Here is a 15,563-nt window from a genome sequence, read left to right on the forward strand (position 1 = left end):
AACTTTAGGCCTTAATTGAAGAGCATCACATTCATGTTTTGGAAATGTCTCTATGCCAGTACCATGCAGTTTTTATAACTGTTGCTCGATAGTACAGCTTGAGATCAGGGATGGAAATGTCAGAGACATATCAGAACTAGAGGTATGATCCAGGACACAGATTTTCAGATTTTGTCAAAATGTGAACAATAAAGAACAGTAATACAATGAGATTGACTTAAGGCAACACATGCATGAGAGCTATAAAGAGGAAAAGCCTTCTCGTGTGTGTGTGTGTGTGTGTGTGTGTGTGTGTGTGTGTGTGCATATGTAATTTATCTGCTTTAGTATGAAGCACTTACAGGCATAGAGAAAAGGAGATATTCTTTCCCCTCTAGGTCAGAGTTGAGTAGAGATGGTTAAGGAAATTGTTGGTTGTATGTTATGAGATAAAAGTTATAAAATATGGAGTGAGAGAATAGAAAAACACAGTCAATGTTGATACCAAGTCAACAAATTCTTCTTAAATCAGCACACAAACGGTTCTTCCTATTCTTTTTGATATCTGTCAAACAGTGACGGAAGACTGAGCAAGTGTTCCAGTGAGTGGAGAAGTGTGTTCACTCCCACCTCCATGCACTGGCATTCAGTAAGTGCTTACTTTGTGCACAATACCATGCTGTTTGCTTTATGTTGTATTGCACATCTCAATCGTAAAATCACGGTAACCGATATGGATGACTATTTTGTTTAATATATAAAATATACATATGACAAAAGCTGTATAGAAAATAGGAGTGACAGACATTTGCTCATTTGCTGTGAATTTTTTTTTTCCGGGGTGCTCTGCAGCTGACTATGTTTCTCCTTGTTCTTTCTACAGAATGATTCAAAATACCAAATGAATTGCCTGTTACTCATCTGTTAATTAGCAGTACAGTGGAAGCTGGGACTGTGGACTTAAATAGATAGCTGTCATTTTGTGGAAACAATACCCACACTTGATAACCATCCAGCACTGAAGCCCACACAAAGAATTGCAGTTATAAAATACTTGATCTTTAAAAAACTCTAATAGATTGATAAAATCAGAGGGCTTCTGAAGTATTACAGCTTTTAAAGTCTATTCATATAGCTGATGAAAATTAAATACAGATTTGTATGGCACCCTGTCCAGCTATGTCAAAGTGACATCGATGCTTTTATTGTCCTAGGTGATGAAAGCATGGTAAACAGAGATTTTTACATTTTAATGTCTATTTTTTCAGATTTCTAGCACTAATATTACTTATATGCCATTTCTATATAGTTTATGATTGGCATGAGATTGTTTCACAGATTCTCCTGTTGATTACTTTTTTCTCTGTCCTCATATCTCTATAAAAAGGACAAACACATCAAAAGTCTTCAAGGGAGATGGTAAAATGTTTACTTTCCATAGTTTATTTTTATGACTATAAATAATTGATACATTGTTGAAACCTTTATTTTGAAAAAATAAACAAAATGTAAAAATTGCTTTAATAACCTAAACAGGAAATATAATTCAATATATGAAATCTGGTAACTACAGGTTTTAGTGCATATTCAATATTTAAGTAAAAGTTGGCAATGAAGTAAACAATTAGCAGAGAATGTAGCTTAACAACCTGACATTCTCAGAGCCTATGGAAATCCATAGATTTTGGGAGACTTTGCATGAAGAAGTCACACAGCTTTGATTTCCTCTTGGGCACAAAGATATATAATGGCCCGTTAGAAGTGAAAAGTCAAGCTCTGTGTTATAATCCATGCCAGAAACACTTGGATCCTTCTTCTCTTTTTGAACAAGTTTACACCCAGATCTACTGTGTATAGAGCAAGCTTTCCAAATAGTTTTTCAAGATCCTTTAAATCAAAATAGTGGCCACAATTCACAATCATCAGATATGGTGTGGCATTGGTTCATTCACGGTGTCTTTCAAGAGACTTAATAAGTGCAACTTTTGCTTTGGCCTCCTCAAATCTTTCACAGGCTTTGTGAAAGATGAGTGTATCAATAACAAATTTCTCTTCATGGTGACTTCTACGGGTTTCTTCAGCCCTGTGAGGAAAGAAGTAAAGTCAAACGAGAACAGTTGAGGTTACTAAACTATAGAAATTAGCCTGCTACAGATAAAATTGATGTTTTCCAAACAGACATTTATAAACAGGAAAAGGAGAGCTCAGTCTACATAATATTATTACTTTGTTAAATGAGATTCAATTCATAGTCTGCTGATATTTATAGGGTCTCCTTTGCACAAATCCGAGACTCCTTACTCAATCCTTCTTAGACTTCCCCCAAAGCACCCCAACTGCCTTCGTTATGAACAGTAGAACTTCTCCCCAAGAGTTTGGAAACCCAGGCTTCCTTCTGCATGGGACAGGATGTCTTCCCTCAGGGTTCCTCTGTTAAATTCCTAGCTCAGTGCTTTAGTGTGTGACTGCATTTGGAGACAGGACTTTCAAGAAGCAACTGAGGTTTAATGAGATTAGACAAATGGATTTGAATACAACATGGCTAAATCTCCAATGAGAAGAGGAACATAAATCAGCTTGAAGAAAAGCACACGTAAAGCCATAGTGAGGTGGCAGCCAAGTAAAGACACTAAGGGAAAACCACACCAGTGTGTACTTCCAGGTCAGAAACTAAGTCCAATCTGCCTCAAGCTGCTCAGCCTAAGGCATCTTGTTACAGCAACTCCACTAGATGAGTACATATTCTCAGTGAGAGAGACCTAGATCAGATTACCCTACCACACCCAGGACATGTCACAGTATAGAAGACAAGTCATTCATTCATCCTCATTCATTCATTCACTGTCAAAGCATGACCGTATCTCCGCATGCTTCAAACAAAAAGAAACATAGAAGAATATCATCAAGGAAAATGCACAGGAAGTTAAGAGAAAGATATAGTAAGTTCTTGCATTAAATGTTTTACTACAACAAGAAACTCACTAATGAAGCTTATGAAGTGAGGAGAGGAGACAAAAGATTCAAACATGAAATAACTCTTGAGACTTTTGTTTGTTTGTTTTTTGAGACTTTTTAAAAAAGACACATTTCTAGGCAGAAAATTACAGACAGATTGTTTTTGTCAGAAGTATTTTATATAGCACAGACGGCTAAAGCTGAGGCACAGGGAGAAGTATACTACCGTATGTTCCAAGAACTGACCTCACTCTGCTTCTCCATGCAGTTCTGGGGGGAATGTCTCTGTTTGATTCATGAGGTACTACACTTCTACATATGTATAATTAGAAATCTGGGCTCAGAGTGGATGAAAAGATTGAGGTATAAGCTTGCAACTTACTGGCTGGATTTTCAATAAATTCTCAATATTTTCTCTCTCTTTTTTTCATCTTTAAGGACTGGATGGTCTAACTCATAGGGTTCATTCAGAAAAAGACAAAAAGAGTTACACATTGCAAATGTATTGAAGATAGACAGAAATTTAATGAGTCCCTTTACTGGACAGTAGAGAGAAAGTGTAGGAGAAACCAGCCGATGGGAGACATTGAGCCTCAGGCTATCCCTGTGATCCCTTCCAGGACACTGCATGGAGAAACTGTGGCTGGTTGTTGCAAGGCAGGTTCAACAGCCATTCTTTTGGTGTACAAAATCTTTTTATGAAATTTAAGGACTGTGACTATGGATGTACTGTTTAGGTTGTCCATATCTGTTTTCTTCATCATCATGAAGAGGACAATCTGGCTTAGAAGTTTTGTATGATGTAATTCTGCCTGTTGTAAGCCCTGCTTCAAACTCCAGTTCTGGGGAAAAAAAAAAGAGAGAGAGAGAAAATGTGCCTCCCATTTGATAACCACTTAGCTGAAGTTAGCTACTCTGATCTCAGTCTAGATGGTAGATACAGCACATATCTGGCCATGAGCAGAAATCAAGCCAATAGAACTTTAAACATACAAAGGAAAGCAAAATGTAAGTCAGAGTATTACACTGCAATCATCACGCTAAAAGATAAAAATAATGAGCAACGGAAAAACTAAAATAAAATTTTTGAAAAGAATCAATGAGTGATCCATACATGTAAATCAATTGTCCATGGACATGTCGGCATCTAAAAATTGAAAAAGGAAGTCCACTCCACTGATTACAGAGAAAGAAACTCAGTTATGGATACTTTGGGCAGAGCTCAGGGAGATTTATGGAAGATTGAAGGGTAGAACGACCCAGAGGGGACAGGAGTTCCACAAGGAGACCAACAACACTAAAAAACCTGGACCCAGGGGGTCCTGCAGAGACTCATTCAACAACCAAAGACCATGCATGGCAAGGACCCTAGCAGCCTTGCCAGGCCACAGAGGAAGAGGATCCAGGCAATCCTGATGAGACTTGATAGGCTAGCATCAGATAGAAGGGGAGCAGGGCTCGCCCATTCTGAGGACTAGGGGAGGGGATGGGGGAAGAAGGAGGGAAGGTGGGACCAGTAGGACACAAGGGAAAGAACTACAATCAAGATATAAGATGAATGCATTATAAAAATAAATCCATATACGTATGTATGTATGTATGTATGTATGTATGTATGTATGTATGTATAGAGAAAAGCTACAGAAAGTCTATACCTGAGATGATACATGGAAAAGCTAAAGTGATTACTTGGACCCACCTGGATAACACTTTTAATGTGGACCAACTAACACCCTTACACACACGCATGTAGTCCCTTCCACCATCATGTCCACTCAATATTGCCACCTCTTGAGGACTGGAGCTCAGGCACCATTTTCTTGTCTTCAGTGATTCTAACAGACTTCTTTGTCAAATATAATAGAATTTCATTTGAATTATAATCATAATTAAAGAAGGATGAAACTAATGAGATATTTTACCATGTTCAAGAATTTAAAGACATATTACACTTCAAATTCTTTTCAAACCAAGATGCCCATTGCACACAGACCCAGTTTCTATATGAGGAACATTCTCAGCAGGAACTGACACTGGCTTTAAATAAGAAAATCAGAGCCTTACCCTGAAGTAGCAGACACAGACCATAGAAATGATCTATGCCACCTAGAATTTCATTTCTATGGACGTGGTGGGTAGAAGGAATCCAACTTTGAGGGCCAGTATTCTTTCTGGGAACCCAGAGATACAGTGGTGTTTGGACCTAAAGCCTTGCATTTGGTGAAGGCCTGACGCTGTTCCTTCATGAAGTCAGAGAAAGAATGAGTAACTGAGGGATAGATGAAGTTGGGTTTATAAAAGCCAAAGGGTGCTGATATAAGCTAGCTAGTGATTAGTTAGGTGATGGGGACACTGGGTTGGCCATAGGCAGAAACTAGGAATAGAGGACAGTCAGCTTTGTGAAGACAACACAGAAGAGGGTGAAAGAGACACTGGACAAAATGCAAAGGATGATCTGGACAATGTGGATTCTACAGTAGGCAGGAAATGCACAAGGTTGGTATTGACACATATTTCAAGCATGCATGAGGTGAAAGCAAAGCAATAAAAAGTTGGTAGATTTTGGCCACAGATAAATATGCAACAGTGTAACTGCTCGAAGACAGAGCAGTTCCTGGGGAATGGACCCTCTATGTGTGGGTGAATGTGAGTTATCGGCTGGATATTAATATGAAACATGCTTGGAGCCCAAACATGTTATTGTTGTATAAACAGGGTGGCTGTTTATCAAGGTGGAAGTTATGAAGAGACAAGATGCTGTCTGCAGAAAAGCTTCATAAGTCAGGATGAAATGAAATGAAATGAAACTGCAGTTGGCATGAGGGCTTATGTCTTTCAACAATTGGTCCTAACTGTGGAATTCTTGTTTTGTTTGGCTTGAGCTTTTTTTTTTTTTTTTCCTTGTTTTACTTTTCTTGCTTTATTGGTCTTTTGAGAGTGTGTGTGTGTGTGTGTGTGTGTGAGAGAGAGAGAGAGAGAGAGAGAGAGAGAGAGAGAGAGAGAGAGAGAGGTTTGAGATTTGGCGAGTGCAGGGAATCTTATGAAAGAAGGGGGAGATAGAAAGACCTGGAGTGAATAGGAACTCCACAAGGGGAGCAATAGAACCAAAAATTCTGGGTACAGGGGCCTTTTGTGAGATTGATACTCCAAACAAGGACCATGCAAGAACCCCTGCACAGAAGTATCCTATGGCAGTTCAGTGTCCAAGAGGGTTCCCCAATAATAGGAACAGGGACTGTCTCTGACATGAACTCATGGTCTGCCTCTTTGATCACCCCCCCCCCTGAGGTGGATGCAGCCTTACCAGTTCACAGAGAAAGACAAAGAAGCCAGTCCTGATGAGACCTGATAGATTAGACTCAATTGGAAGGGGTGGAGGACCTCTCCTATTATTGGACTGGTGGAGGGGCATAGGAGAAAAAGAAGGGAGGGTGGGATTGGGAGAGGATGGGGAAGTGAAAGGGGTCTACAGCTGGGATACAAAGTGAATAAACTGTAATTAATAAAAATTTAAAATATTTTTTAAAAGATTTTTAAAAGACAGAGACAGAGGGAGAAAGAGTTTAAACTTGGATGGCTAGGGAGGTGACTAAGGTTGAGGAGGGGTTGTTGTAAGAAGAAAATAACTGAATCAAAATATGTTGTATGAAACAAAATTAAACTTAAAAAATAAAAAAAATAACGAATGAAATTTCAAAAATTAAATGGCAAAAAATGAAAATATCTTTGGAACTAATTTCTAAGAAGTGAATGACAAAAGATGATTTTCGCACTAGGTATATTTTTTGCATTATACGTGGAAAGTCTAAAGATGAAAGGTAAATCCACAGAGCCAACAGCCATGTACACACCACGTGTCTTCATTCTTGCACACACACACACACACACACACACACACACACACAGAACTCTCTGCCCAATAGATACCACAAACTATGAGATTTTTCCCATACAAAGGCTTCGACAGCCTTCTTTCATATTGCAGGCTTGCCGTGTTTTGGAAGAGTGCGTATTAGAGAAAAATTAAGCAGTGTGAGTGAAGTCAGAAGGATAAAAAATAGAAAGCCAAGTAAGAAATGGGGAGGCATTTGCTTTCTATAAAAAAAAGCCTGCTGTATGACAAGAGGTTAAAACTATAGCAGAAAATTTAGTGTAAAAAAGACTCCAGACTAAAACAAAATATGTTGCCTGAAATTCATCCATAGGCCAAATATTCTATGAGCAATGGCAAGGTATCCACTGCGGTAAGAGTTTATATGGGTCCTTTTCTCTTTCCTACCAATTTTCCTCAAGACTCCTAAGCATCATCCAATGTTTGGATGTGAGTCTCAGCATCTGTTTTGAGGCACTGCTAGGTAGAGGCTCTCAGAGGACAACACTGTCAAACTCCTGTCTGCAAGCTTAGCAGAGTATCCTTCATGTGTCAGGGGTTGGCACTCTCTGACAGGTTGAGTCTTTGGTTGGACGTGACAGGAGCTCCACAACAAAAGCAAGAGAACCAACTAACCAGGGCCCAGAGGGGCTTGCTGAGACTCAAGCATCAACCAAGGACAGTGCATGATCTGGACGTAGCCCCTATAAAGACATAGCAGATGGGCAGCTTAGGCTTCATGTGGATCCTCTAGTAAGGGAAGTGGGGACTGTATCAGACACAGACTCACTTGCCAGCTTTTAAATCACTTTCCTCTGGCAGGACTGTCTTGCCAGGCTACGGGGGGAGAACATGCTCAGTCCTGATGCAACTAGATGAGTTGGGGTGGATGGGAAAGGGAGCTGCCCTTTTCTGAGGAGAAGAGGAGGTGGAGCAGGGGAAGAGGGAAGGGACAAAAAGGATGTAAAGTGAATAAAATAAATAAATGAGGGGGAAAAGGCCATACAGAAAAATAGAATTTATATGGTCAGAACTGCTAACAGGTAGGATGGAGTTCAGTTCACCAAGTGCTTGCCTAGCATGTATAAAGTCCTGGCTTCAATACCCAGCACCACCTAAACTTGGCATTAGTGATACATGCCTGAAATCCCAGCCCTCCTGAGATGGAGTCAGGAGGGTCAGAAGTTCAAGGTCACTCTTGGGTACACAGAGTTTAAAGTCAACCCTGAGCTACATGAGACCCTGTGTCAAACAAACAGAGAAACAGAACCAGTGCAGAAGCCCAGGGTGATGCACAGAGCTTAGGGAAAGCTGGAGAGAGGTCCGGGTGAGGAGGAGCCTGTGAACACTGAGAGGTTATGCCAGTTCAGTTTAGAAAGACACAGAAATAACCAAGTTGGCTCTCTCCCAGATTCTGTTTAAGAATAAGAAGACAAGAAGGAGACTAGCTAGGCAACCCTAAACTGAGCAGGTTTTCCTCAGTGGTGCCAATGGAAGAAGAGTTCTTTCAATTCCCAGTGTTTGGTAACAGCTTGGCACATAATTTTCACCTTTGAGCTTACTTCCAATTTCCGAAGAATAAAGTATCAAGCTATAGAAAAACACCTCCTGATAGAACTCAGCACTGGCTTTGTAAATGACCACAGACCCAGGACTGCGGTGTCTAAGACATGCACCTACCTGAGCTCCTTCCCCTGCCTCAACAAACTTTTCTTGTATTTTTCTGCCTTCCACTTTTCAGCAACAATCCGGCGCTTATTTCTTGAGTCTGACAAGTTATGTTTCAGTCTGTCAACACTGTTGATGCCTCTGAGCAGAACAGATCTCTCGTTGTTCATAGACTGAACCAAAGAATGTTCTGCGGCCTTCAGCTTTTTCTCAGCTAGAAACATAGATTTCCGCTCTCTAACTTTTCCCAGGTAGGCAAGTTTCTCCTTCCAAATTTTCCGTAAGCCTTTCTGGATTGTCTCATGATCCTTTTCCACTTGTTTTTGTGCCATATGAATTTTCCTCCTTCCATGCTCTTTAATGCTGAGCCTAGCCCTTTCCCGGGCGACTTGTGCCGCAATCACGGCTTTTAATTTTCTTTCTTCTCTTTCTTGGTGCTTTTGTTCTACGTGATATTTGTCAATATCATTAAACATGTGGAGATTCATGCCAGCCCTCTCTGAGGTTAGAAATTCTTTCCTTTTCCTTAGCTCCTTTAGTGTTTCTGTCTTGATTGGTGGCTTTGGACGAGGGGTAGGAAGTGGCTGGAGATAGTCCGGAATATAGTCCCGTTTCATCTCCTTCAACATTGCACCGTATGTGAGTGTTCTGGGGGAATATAAAGGGATCTTCATTGCAGATATCCTAAACCTGGTGTCTACTTCTTCCTCATCAGATTCATCTTTAGTCTCCTTCGGACCTATATCAGAACAGACAGACAACGTAAGTGCTAAGCTTATATTCATTTCAAATACTTTGGAAGCTACAAAAAAATACATTTTCCCCAGGTTTCAGCTTCTGATATTGGGCAAGAAAACCACCAGTATAGCATTTTCCCATGTAAACGTACGTCATATGATTTGTTGTTACTTGTTATCACCTCTCACTGTCATTTAACCTGCAAGAAGAAGGGCTGTCACTTTATTTTGCATGCGGTATTTAGACATAGTTCTTATTTCTATGTAGACAGTCTTTAGACATAGTTCTTATGGCTTTGGACATCATTTTTATATACCCAGGCATAATTTTATGGAGTTAGACATTACTTTTTATATACTTAGATACAGAATTTTGTATATAGTTCGCTAAAAAGAAAATCATGAACAAACAGGTCATGAGTCAGGCAGCGTCCAACACCAGTGGGCACCAATAGTGTTCTACTTCATGCTGTGAGCAGCTGGATTAGCTACAGTTTATCATTTGCCAATTTGGAAAGGTCTGAAATAGTCCGAGCTCTATTGCTGTGAAGGCTGTGATGTAGCTCTTTGTTTCAAAATAATTCTCCTCTTGGGACTAAGCTCTGTGCATGTGCTGAGTTTGTCAGCTGGGGGACCATGAGCAGGAAGATGTAGCCCCAGTGCACCTTACCAGGGTAATACTCTCCTGTGTTTTCCAATGGTGGTGTTATTAGTTAACTTATATTTCTAACTGTAGTGAAAACTAGTAGCTGCAGTCAAAATGTTTCTCCTGTGTTCTAGAAAGTCATTCACTAAGTTCAGCCTCTTTGCTACTGCATGTCAGGATGAGCTGAATCTCTCTCAGTTGTGAACAAAAATGCACTGCCTCGTTTTCCCAAGGCCTTTAAAGAACAGGCATCTCTTCTGCAGCCTTGTTTCCTTCTGACCACTGTACAAATGTGGGGATGGAACCCCCATCCCGTGATGGAGCCTTGGGATGAGAGAGGCCCTGGAACAGAGCTTCCAGCTAAAGCACAAATCACACACCAGAACTCTTATGCTGTGGCGCTGATGGAGCCAGAAGTAAACGAGAATCATGAGACTATAGAGATTTCTGGGGCTATTTGTTATGTCTGCAAGCCTGATGAATGTGATATATTCTGCTGTTCTCATATTTACCCTTTATAAATCTATTGATGAATAAGCAAACAGAGATGTCAAAGATATGCTTAATAATCTCAGGAAAAGAAAAACATTTCCTGTGTGAGACCACCTTCCTCTGCTAGAGACTGCATTTCTGTCCCTTTATTTAGGGATTTTTAAATCATATCTATTATAGGATTCCTTTAGTGACTTCATGTTTAAGTACTTTATGCTTATGTAGGTTCACAGAGCAATTTGGCTATGTAAAGTGCAGGGTATAAGACAGGAACATATGGTAAGAACAAAGAGAAATGACAGGTGTTTTAACTCAAAGGCCTAAAGAATATCCACACAAGGAGACCAAGCAGTGTATACGATTAAGTAACAAATTAAGCAAACTGAAAAACAGGAAGCTTGAGAATACAAATAGCAAGTATCGGAAGGTAAGAATGAAAACGGCCAAAGCCAGAGCATAGAATCCCTTTTGGTGATGGCGGAGCCTCCCACCTTCTGCTTCAGCAGCCCAGCTGCACTTCGGTATCTCTGACACCTCTGCACCCACAGTCTCGCTCTAGAATCCACTCACAACTAGCAACTATATTCCTGTAGTGACGCTCAGATTTTGGTTTTTGTTTCTTTATGCTTTTCGTACAAAACAAAAAACCTTTCGTGTTTCCTCATTGGCAGGATGAAGGACGCTGCTAACTTCTAACTGTGGGTCACGAGTCATGGTTACAGCTCTGTACATACAAGCACCACATTCGCCCATCACCGGCGGTCAGAGCGTATTCAGGTTTTGTGCAGAAGGCTGTCTCCCCTGCCATTCGTTCACAATCTTTCCATTTTAATGCCTCTTCATATAGCATTGTTCTATAATCAATAAGCAAGAATTGATCCTTAAAGTCTTGTCAGCTTCCTCATCACGTAGTTGGTCACAAGCAGGGGTAAAGCAGACGCGGGGCTCCTTAGGGAGATGCATCTCTTTGATTCCAACTCCTTCTAGTATTTCACACATGAATAATCTCATAGAATGATGAGTTAATTCAATGCTGTTCATCAGGTAGAATTGTTTGAAGGAAGAGTGGACAAATGGAGAGATAAATACAATCCTCATGAGTAAAATCACTTAAACTACTTACAGCATTAAATGTGGAGCCAGTGTGAACAGGTTCAAGTCCTACTACTATCACCATGTTATATAATTCTCTGGTTTCCACAATTAGATACAATGATGCATAATTTATATACCCAATTCTTTTGTACTTATTCACGTAAATCTTTTGAGAGTTTGCTTCTGTTGGGAAAATATTAAGGCCTTTTCCCAAAGTATTTATTGTGTTGTTTCTGTCATTGACTTATGAGTTTCTTATGTATTTTACATATCATCCCTTATCCTATATGCAATGCATAAATATTTTCTCCCATTCCATAAGTTGTCTTATGTTTTATTTATTATTTCTTTATTACACAGAAAATTGTTAATTTTGTGTCGTCTAATTTACTTTTTACTACTTATATTTTAGGAATGTATAAAGTATTGGTAAGATTTATGTCAAGAATCATGCTCCTGTGTTTACTCTTCTAGTGTTAGGGTTTCAGGTCTTATAATAACTTTCTAGTAAATTGTGAATTTATTTTTGTGAAAGGTATAAGACAAGAGTCCTTTTAAAAAATTTTGAGTGTAGATAGCCATCTTTTCTAACACTACTGATTTTTAAGCCTGTTTACCTTTTCCTAATTATTTCAGTATCTTTGTCATTTGTTGCCATGCATGGCTTTAGTCCTTAGTTTCCTACTCTGGGCTTTTGGTTCATGTCTGTTTGTTTTTTTTTTATTTTTATTTGTGTGTGTGTGTGTGTGTGTGTTTGGCAATAGACTTTTAGGAATTATTGCATGGGTCTAAATAAAATTGTTCTACTTACAGAAAATTCTATTTGATAAGACAAGTCCAAAGTCTTCCTACAAGATTTAGGAATAAAAAGTAGATCATAATATTCAATAATAAATGTATATGTATTTAGGAATAATTTTAACAAAGAAAAGAGATATTCTACAATAAATAATATGAAATATTAATGGCAATGATCTGAAATATCTGATGTTGGTCTACTGTTCTGTTCTCTTTTCCTGATAACACCAATATGTTCACTTTTCTCATGTTTTTCTGCTGCGACTTGCTCATGTCTCCACTCTGTTAATGGTATCAAGAGTTCCCACTAAACACTAATGGGGTCTAGCCATTAGTAAAAGTGAGTATGATGGTGACCAAGAAAGAGATTATGTTTAGTTTGAGGAGATGGCAAAAGGGTTTTTCCATAGACATAAATACAAGGCGATGTAGGTCAGAAGTTTCTCTGGTAATTTTCATGATTCTTGTACTCTGCATTAAAGTCAACAATGGTGATCACTACATCAGTGTGCATGTGTTCAAACCTGTGGCGTGGACTGGTGATCACACATATACCAGCTTCTCTACAGTCTGCGGTGGTTCAGTGACAAACTATTGCAATAATATCATAATGGTCAGTTTTTTGTTTGTTTCATTGGTCATTTCTAGGACACACAGTCTCACAGCAGACTTCCTGGCAAGCTCTGAACAGCAACATCAAAAGATGTGTTAATGCCCAACTAGAAGACGTACAGAGCTAGACAGAGAGCTACGGGCAACTGAACTGATCATGCCTTATCACTGCTGAGAGAAGAATTAGCCCCTCTCAGGTTTGAGTCCCCTAACTGTCCAGTACAAAATGATCAGTCCTGAATCATATGCACAAAAAAGAAAAAGAGACTCAGCAGGTTATATTTTTATGTATGTTTGTGTGTGTGTGTGTGTGTGTGTGTGTGTGTGTGTGTCTAAAGATAATGAGGAAAAAGAAGCCATCAATTTGAGAGGGTAACAATCAGGAAACATGGAACATGAGAGGAGTTGGAGGCAAGGAAAGAGACAAAATATTGTAATTATATTTTAACTAAAATTATATTAAAGAAAAATATTTTGATAGCATGGTATTCAAATTATCATTCCATTTTGAATTAATGGAATGATAATAAATATACTTCAAGAGAAATGGGCTAAAGGTTACCTGTCTATATATGTGGAGGGAACAGTAGCAGCTGTGGCACAACCTTTGGATATGAAGGGCGCTGACATAAAATAATGTGAACTGTCATGTTCTGGTGCAGAAAGAAGAGGAGAAAGTGACATTAGCACATTTTTGTTCTGCATGTTTGACCCAGGCTAAGTGCAGAGAAGTGCCTGGAGGTACAATGGTGCACACTTTCCAGACATTGCTTGACACTGCTGTTGAATTAGCCTTTTATCCAGCTTAGTGCATCATGGAAAATATTATTCATATAGTTTAATTTGGCACTCTTCATTCACATAGCTTTTAAAAAAAATAGAGAAAAAATAATTGGCATTTGAAATGTAGGCTTAGAAATAACAGCTACTTTGGTGATTTAAATAGTAGTCCTGACACTACATTTAAAAAAAAAATAGATATTAGGGTAATTGCTAGCTGTAATGAAACACCACAATGGGGTAGAGGTCTTTTCTGAGACTGTTTCTCCAAACAAGGACCATGGATGGATATAACCTAGAGCTCCTGCTCAGATGTAGCCCATGGTAGCTCAGTATCCAAGTGGGTTCCCTAGTTGGGGAACAGGGACTGTCTCTGACATGAACTCAATGGCTGGCTCTTTGACCTCCCAGCCCCCAAGGCAGGAGCAGTCTTGCTAGGTCACAGAGGAGGACCTAGCTGAGAGAGAGCTGATAAGCTAAGGTCAGGAGGAGAACCTCCCCTATCAGTGGACTTACAGAGGGGCTGGGAGGAGATAAAGGAGGGAGGGTGGGACTAGGAGGGAATGAGAGAGTGGGAAACAGCTGGGATACAAAGTAAATAAACTATAACTAATATAAAAATAAAACTTTTAATTAAAAAATTTAAAAAAAATAGATACTAGGGTAATTGCGAGCTGTAATGAAACATCACAATAGGGTAAAATATGGTGGAAAGTTGAGCACATCCCCAAAACTCCTGAATTCTTGATGTACCAGGAGCCCTTTAACACTCACCATATATAAATGTTTCTTCTCACCCTCAGGCTATAGCTACCATCTTCAGAAAAGTGAAACTTTTGATCAAGTAACAAAAACGGAAATCCTTCCTATGTAAAAGTTATGCTTGTTGTTGTTTTATGGCCTCACAAAGGAGCGCAGATCTGCCCATTGAGCTCTCCTTGGGTGAAATAAGAGCCATGAAGGGTTGCTATCCTTGTCAAGGAGTCAGAGGGCTGAGAAGGCAGGAGGCACAGGCATCAGAGAAAGGATTGCTGGAACCCTCAGGTCTGAAAGCAGAAACCAACCCATTTGTGAAGAATCCTCTTCTAGCTATCACATTCCTTTACCCCTAAATAGGCTCATGATTTAAAGAGAATGGAAAACTTTTATTTATTTATTTATTTGGTCTTTCTTTTCGATTTCTCTTAAGAAGAAGCATTTTTAAAATATATCCATAAAACAAAATGATGAATTTAAGACTGTTTGGATAACAGGGGACCATTCAGCCCAGCATTGGCTAACCTCTCACTTCACTTCTGAGAATTTAAAATCATTCCTTATTTTTAAAATGGAAATTTAGGCCTAGCTGACAAATTTTTTCTTACCCCCTAAAATGTAAGAATTGTCTAAAATGCGAATAAGGATGAAACAGACCTGCTGTCGCCACAATGCTTTGTGTTTGCTATTCAGTTGGAATATGCTAGGAGGCACATGGCATTTGGAACAGCTTCAGTTTGTAGTTTGAAGTATCCAGGAGGGGTCTGCTCTCAAACAAATACCTTGAAGCAACATTAATAGAAGCATGGCAGAGGCTCCGTGAACCAACTTCCAAAGCAGAAATAAGTACAAGTGTTAGAAGCTGGATGGAGCCTTCAAAGATGATATATATTCACAGTCTCATAAAATATCTACATTTCTTAATTGCTACCTAAAACCACCACATTGCAGCTGATTTTTCTCTTCTTCCTGAATGATTTATTTATATTTTGTTTCACAGTAATTCAGTCTGTTGCATTACTTGTCCCTCTGTTTTAATTTCTTCCTAGATAATGAGGATGGTATATTCAAAAAAATGTGGGCATTTATCCTGTCTTGGTTCTCAGTTCTCAATTTCATTGGCTAACAAGTATAGACAACACCAATTTCCTTCCCTTGGCAGGCACTTAAGAAT

The 15,563-nt window shown here is 39.2% G+C and overlaps 1 protein-coding gene across 1 annotated transcript in view; it reads right to left on the reverse strand.

The window, feature by feature from the left end:
* Window positions 1-1,747: 1,747 nt before the first annotated feature.
* The window catches only part of Lrriq3 (leucine rich repeats and IQ motif containing 3), a 103,358-nt gene continuing 89,542 nt past the window's right edge, over window positions 1,748-15,563 (reverse strand). Inside the window, exons 9-10 of the mRNA XM_055614454.1 lie at window positions 8,486-9,212; window positions 1,748-2,062 (exon numbers count right to left, since the gene is read on the reverse strand). Coding sequence (XP_055470429.1) covers window positions 1,924-2,062; window positions 8,486-9,212 — 866 coding nt within the window. The 3' untranslated portion in view covers window positions 1,748-1,923. The remainder of the gene's footprint in view (window positions 2,063-8,485; window positions 9,213-15,563) is intronic.

This window comes from Psammomys obesus, unplaced genomic scaffold (genome assembly GCF_907164565.1).
Source record: "Psammomys obesus unplaced genomic scaffold, mPsaObe1.curated_primary_1811, whole genome shotgun sequence".
NCBI classification, from domain to species: domain Eukaryota; kingdom Metazoa; phylum Chordata; class Mammalia; order Rodentia; family Muridae; genus Psammomys; species Psammomys obesus.